The sequence below is a fragment of the Limulus polyphemus genome, unplaced genomic scaffold (assembly GCF_000517525.1).
Source record: "Limulus polyphemus unplaced genomic scaffold, Limulus_polyphemus-2.1.2 Scaffold205, whole genome shotgun sequence".
NCBI lineage: Eukaryota > Metazoa > Arthropoda > Merostomata > Xiphosura > Limulidae > Limulus > Limulus polyphemus.
Genome location: NW_013665815.1, coordinates 648497 through 655689, shown reverse-complemented (window position 1 = coordinate 655689; position 7193 = coordinate 648497). Strand labels below are relative to the sequence as shown.

At 32.1% G+C, this 7193-nt stretch overlaps 1 protein-coding gene across 1 annotated transcript in view; it reads right to left on the bottom strand.

Annotated features, from left to right (window-relative positions):
* Positions 1 to 3722: 3722 nt before the first annotated feature.
* LOC106478375 (excitatory amino acid transporter 1-like) overlaps positions 3723 to 7193 on the bottom strand; it is an 11404-nt gene continuing 7933 nt past the window's right edge. The window contains exons 4-7 of the mRNA XM_022381971.1: positions 6418 to 6601; positions 5103 to 5336; positions 4092 to 4286; positions 3723 to 3861 (exon numbers count right to left, since the gene is read on the bottom strand). Of these exons, the coding sequence (XP_022237679.1) occupies positions 3723 to 3861; positions 4092 to 4286; positions 5103 to 5336; positions 6418 to 6601 (752 nt within the window). The remainder of the gene's footprint in view (positions 3862 to 4091; positions 4287 to 5102; positions 5337 to 6417; positions 6602 to 7193) is intronic.

Here is a 7193-nt window from a genome sequence, read left to right as displayed (position 1 = left end):
TTGATTGTTTTAAAAATGTTAGTTGTGACAAATTTCGTTACGTGACTCTAAAGAAGCCGTACTTTGTGTTTGCAAGTACATTGTTGTCTAGGCTTTACTAATATTGTTGACGTCACGTTACTCGAATCTTCGGTATTTTTCTCGTTATCTTAACTGAGTATTGTTCCATTTTAGCGTCGCATAGTTTAGAGAAAGTTCGAGGCTTCATTGAACATAGTATAAATATAGGCGACCAAGCGAGCGCAAGTCAGTTGAAGTAAAATAAAGTGCAGTTCAGTCAGAAAATTAGATAGCAAAAGAAAACGTGAAGTTAGCAGGCGTGTGAGTGATTATTCGTAACGGGCGATATTTTAAAGTGAGTTACACTGTTTAATAAATATAAGAATAATAATGTGTCTTGTCAAAGAGCATTATGAAGTAACTGAACCCGTCTGTGTGGACTTTGACGAAAAGGAGACAATTATTTAAAGTTCAGAATAGAACTGTGGTAACCCACGGTGTAGAGTAAATGAATTATTCTCTGATACTATTGTGATAAGTGTAGAGATAAATAGTTCGTCTTGTCAGTTGGATTCTAAAGTAATTGAATCAGCCTAAGCGGACTTTTAACAAGAAATGAGAATTATTTAGATTCTGAGATACAACTGTGATATTCATAGTGTAAATAATTTTTTTGTACATAGTTTGTGCTGTCCGTTTATTGTCGAATGTATCGCCAACAAGTCATAGATACTTAATGCAGAAGAATCATTAGCTCACATGTACATAAATAAAATCCTGACAAGTGCCTATTCAAAGTATGATTTTCGATGTTTAACATTTAACTTTATTTACTTTGTTTGTAACAATTCCAAATTCTGTAAGCTATTCTTTAATCATTTACAGATTCCAGTAGATTAGTTTGGACAGTATTAACAAACTAGCGGTGATTTATACTTTGCTAAATATGTTTGATAATAAATGTTTTATCATAATCCTCGTAGGCATGTGATGTTTCAGAAATATGAACCAATCAACGTTTAGTCACGCATAGAATAATAGTGTAACGAACATGAAAGTGTTTTTAAGAAGCATTTGAAGATAAGCAATCAATAAAACGACAACTTGAGAGTTTATCAGTTTAAGAAAATTTACCACTGAAAATGTCATATTCAACCCACAACACAACAATTTCGATATTACACTCACTTCTTCAAGAAACATACGAATCCAGGGTTTATACTTATATTTATTAGTGAAATTCCAAAACTATTCCAGAGCTTTCACTGACCACATTTAAAAGTCTTATGCCCTTTCCTCAGACACGAACACACTTTATTGATATTATATTTGCTAAAGCTGTGTGCATTTCATATCGCGAAGGTGTGATTTACTCACGCGTAAGCGTCTTTTAATACAATATGGCGGTTTATTTATTGAATTTCACACAAAGCTATTCTAGGGTCATCTGCGCTAACCGTCTCTAGCTTTGAAATTATAGACTAAAAGGAAGGCAACTAATGAACACCACCCACCGTCAAATCTTTACCAACCAATAGTGAGACTGACCGTCACATTATAACGGCTTCTTGACTGAAAAGGTGAGCATGTTCGAAGGGATTCGAACTCGCAACCCGCAGGTTGTGAACTGAATGCCTTAACCACCACGCCATGCCAGGCAAATCTGCTTTTTGGGGGGCAAGAAACTATATTAACGTTTCTTTGTCTTTTTGTTATTAAGCACAAAGCTACACAATCAGCTATCTGTGCTGTGTCCACAGCGAATATTTAAACCCATAATAAAACGTCGTTAAAGTATACCAAATAATGTCAAGTCTGTTACTACTTTTCTACTCATTTATATTGGAATGTAACTGTTATTCAGCGATATATATTGTTTTACAGTAATATAATTTGGCTTATATAACACAAATTCATCGATATATATTGTTCTTACAGTAATATAATTTGGCTTATATAACACAAATTCATCGATATATATATATATTTGTTTAAGTTTTACACAATTACTGATTATTATTGACGGAAACGAAAAAATTAATTTACACAAGTATTACATTTTTAAAATAAATGTTTCACTGCGCATGCTTTCTGTCTATTGCCAAATGGATACAAATAGCACTAAACATGTTAAAAGTTAAATTATGGCATGATACAAAATTACAAGTGTCTAGCAATAAATTATTGTCAACAAATGAAAATGCATCAAGATAAAGAATCGATTTTCGTTATGTAATTATTTATAAATATAATACAGTTTGTAGATTTGTTAAAATCATAGCCATGTATGTAATAGTTGTCCTAAAATGAGCGCACACAACATAAAAACTAGTTTAAACTATAGGCAATACTTGACCTTAAGATAAAGCTAATAAGGAATAGCATCGTTCAAGAACAAAAATATTGAAAACGAGCTTTAGGAAAGACTTTAACAGCCAAATTATTGTTGAGGGTAAAGGCACCACTGGTTCCGGTGTTCTTGTTTACATGTGTTACTGCATTGGTATTCACAGCGGGTGCAAGTTGTGACACCACGGGCGACATGTGTAACACCTAATACTTAGTTCACTGCGAATTCGCTACCATTGGAGTGCAGTGCCGTTACTGGTAAAGTGGAGTATCTATATCACAGCTCACTCCGAGAAAGAACATTCGTATAATGAGAATGCTAAAGCATGTAGAGCCAAAGGATGCAACATGCCAAAGAAGAGAGGCTTCAACGTTCTCCATAGATACGAAAACCTGAAGCAACACCCCCATACACAAATTGAAGACTATGGTTCTGAAAGGAAACTCCCTGACACCCCTCTCTCCCACAAAAAAACAAAACAAAAACAAACAAACAAAATGTATGCCTTTAATCTGCCTAAAAGTGGCTTACGAGACTGATATCTACTTAAAATGGAGTGTTTTTGGAACGTTTGTGGTTCAGCGGTAAGTCTGAGGGCTTAAAACAATATAAATCAGGTTTAGATATGCACTGTTGGCAGAGCATAAATAGCCCATTGTGTAGCTTTGTGGTTAACAACAAAACAAACAAACAATAAAATACAAAACTTTTCATTAACTCCAATTCTCTTGATTAATCATCACTAACATTCTTCTATAACTTATGAAAACAAAAATAAGAACTTGCATATGTGGAGATTTCAGTTTATTGGATACATAAACTAAAACACACAGCAGAATGTTTTTCAAAATTCTAAAATTAAGATTGACAAATTAGTGAAAATGTTACTACAAGTTGAAATATACCGTATAATAAGTTTAAAAGTAAGTTAATAAAACACACTGATCTTTCTGTAAACGACAATACTGAAGTTATCAATATTTTTTTCAAATGTCTGTAAAAAAAAACAAGTTATTTCTTTTGTAAAATATAAATAAATATTAAATAAAATTATTTCGGAAAATAATTAACAATAAGTCTTCAAAAATGGATCTTAGTGTCTACAAACCTAATTCTGGCCCGCTTCTAGGTCTAATACTTGCAGCTCTTTCGAACTGAGATGTGCCACTATTCCAGCTCCAAGAGCATCGCCTAAAACATTCACTGCTGTTCGAAAACGATCTCTGTAACAATATCCAAGGAAGAAGTTAAAATTGTTATGCTTTTAATTTTTTTTTAATTAGACTACATTTTTATACGAACATTTAAGAGGTATTAGAAAATAAAGTATTAAGTTGTTTTTTTTCTATATACGATTATGGTAAACATTTACTTACATAAACCAATCCACCACAAAAACTAGAGTGGCGTCCTCTGGTGGCAGGCCAACGACATTTAGCACTAACACCACGGTAACAAGAGCAGCTTGAGGAATACCAGCGGCTCCAATACTGGCTGCCGTAGAAGTAATGCTAAAATATTGAAAGAATGTCAAATTTCTAAAAGTTATTCTCCATTTATAAATTTCATTATAACTAGACGGGGGTGATGGTTTCTATACATGGTTGTATATAATTTTGTAAATTTGAAAGAAGTATTTACTCACTGTAGTTAGTCAAAAGATGAACGGAAAAATAAACACGATTGTGAATTTATACGATATTTTATGTCACTTTTCTTTGAGGGCTAGGTTAGTACTCACCTAATAGCAATAATGTTCCCAGCCGTAAGGGGAACATTTCGAAGCTGGGCCACAAAAATAGCTGCTACAGCTTCGTACAAAGCTGTTCCATCCATGTTAACAGTAGCTCCGATAGGTAGACAAAACCTTGACACTCTGGGATCTACCTTGTTCTTTTGTTCTAAACACGATATAGTTACTGGCAGCGTTGCTGAGCTGAAATTAAAGAGGAGTTGTTTTTGAAAATAAATATCAATCTACTGTATTATCTGTACATTATTACTGACATATATAATACTTTATACCAGAAAGTGTCCCAAAGAATGTATGAATGTAGAATCTTTCGCCGAAAATACCGATAACAACGACGCGTTCTCGAATATCAATCAATGCATTCTAATTATTATAGGTTTTAATTTTATGACACTACTTACTCCTAGTTAGACAGGTGTGTAAAATTAACTTTCTTATTCACTAAGATAACTTTAAATTCTGATCTATGTAATTAGCTTGCTATTATCAGAATTTATTGATAATTTACTTCACTGTTACTAGACACTTACCCGATAGATTCAGTTCAGAAACAACAACACTTATATTCAAAATAAATTCTTACAATACATTTCCTTAGAGGAACTCATATTTAATCCAATGTGAATGAAACGTAATTAATAACTAAAATATTACAATTTATGTTTCAAAACATTATTTCAATAAATTCACTTAGAAACATTAATCTTTATTCGATTTCTGAATCACACCTCTTCGATAAATTTAGCTGGAAATTGTATTGTTTATAATCCAGAAATATTTTTACAACAATAGTATTTACTTCATTTTTCGATGACATGATCCAATATATTCAGTTAGAAATTTATTACTTTCGTTCCAGAGACACATTACTCGTTTCCTTTTAAAATAACTTTAATTCAGTAAATTCTCTCAAAGAGATGGTTTATGGTAACATTAAGTATCATAGGGTTCAGATGTATCAAGTGATAAAGTAATCTTCAAATCAACGTCAATTCTCACCTTGAAGCTGTTCCAAAGGCCGTCATTAAAGCTTGACTCATGTTATAAATGAAGCTAAAAGGCCATGTCTTCGTGATTACAGAATAGATTGCTGGCAAGATTATGACGCCGTGGATAAAGAATCCTGCCAATATAGTGACAGTAAACAAACCGAGCTGACCAGCTACAACTGACAAATCTTCCATTTCAATTAGTTTGGCAACAATTAGAAATAGTACACCTATAGGAGTAAACCTAAAAGAAAGTACACAAATTAAGACTAAGTAAATTATTAGAAATAGTACACCTATAGGAGTAAACCTAAAAGAAAGTACACAAATTAAGGCTAAGTAAATTATGAGGATGGCTCTTGTACTAATATTATTTACCCTTAATCATAAATATTTTCAATATTATTATATTTGTAAATAATAGAAATTGATGACTTTATATAAGTGAGAATGGATATTGTGTTTACCAATACACAGGTGCAATTCATTATTAAGAGGTTTTAACCTCACAAATGACGTCTTTATAGGCATTAATGAAAAGTAAAAAAATAAATGAAAACAATGACAAGATTAAAACCTTACCATGTGAATTAAGTAGAATTTTCGTTGATACTCAACATTGTTGAAAATATTTTATCTCGAGTAAGTTTGTTAGGCTATATTAAAAACACCATAATTTCTTAACTGTGTGTAGTAAGAGAAACTTCACCTTTAAAGATGAGGAAATGTTAAGAAGGTGAATGTCCCAAACCACCAAAACAAAAACTGCTCATTTGAAAATAATAAAATCCACGGAAAACTTTTTTAGGCGAGCCTCTATAGGAGAATCGTTTCTTTAAGTTCTAAATTAAATACTTTTTCTCGTCAACAGAAAAAATAATATATAAATACCGTGAATAGTCACCTTGAAGCACCAATTAAAGTCCAAAATAAAGTCAAGAACCATAAACTGGTTAATAAGACTTATTTTTTTTATATAATACTTCATACATAGTTGAAGATACTGACTTTTTAACGGTTGTGACTCTTAAAAATGTAGAATTCACAAAATTGGTAATTACAAATCCTCTGAAGTTCAGATAGAGGTGTTTCTTCAGGGAGCAATAACACTCTTTATCATTAACGATTGGTAAAAACAGATTAATTTTGAGATTCTTGTGCAAAAATGTTCCTTCCAATTAGCTCTTACTTGGAGAGGGGTGGGGAAACTGTGGGCAAATGTTTTTGTTGAGGAACGTTTGCCTCTTCCCTTTTTATACGGCTGATAATAATTATATATAATACGTTATGATTTCTCACTAAAATATTAGTTACTGAAGACTCACCAAACAACCTTAGCGGTAATAAGCATCATAGCTTCACTAATGCTGGTAATCATGTCCAACAAGGGTTTTCCTTTATCTTCCATATTGGCAAGAGTGACACCCAAAACCAATGAAAACACCACCAGACCGAGAATGTTGGTTGACGATATGAATTCTCCGCTGATGTCCCACTCATCTTTGGAAACTTTTTAAAAATCAGAACTTATACATTAAGCTATATATTTAAGTGTAAAAGTAAAACAAAAACAATCCTCGTGAATTAATAAATGTGTTTTGTCTAGAAGTGATGAACAGCGACATTGAAAATGTTAGTTGTTGCAATGAATTTTTCACTAATAACTCATTCATCTTTCGAAACTTAAAAATAAAATAAGTTAAAAATCAAAATAGAAGAATGGTACTACAAAGAATAATTTTATTTAAAAATCAGTAACACAAATATTCTTATTATTATAAAGCTGAGAATGAATGATTGAACCTATTAGACTTAAAGTAAGACCCAAAACTCAAGCACTTTCGAATAGTTGACTATTCTTCTTCTTTGTTTTCCTGAAGAAGAATGGTCAACTATTCGAAAGCGCTTGAGTTTTTGGGTCTTATTTTAAGTCTATTACATTTTATATGTGATCCTTTGTGTTAACTCTTTCATCAAAATTGATATTCCACTCATGGACCACGGACCCGATTTTACCAATGGTAAGTTACCTCTTCTTTCACATTACATTGCCATTTTTGGAGATTCTATTATTAAATATCTGTATCAACAACTTTCTTAC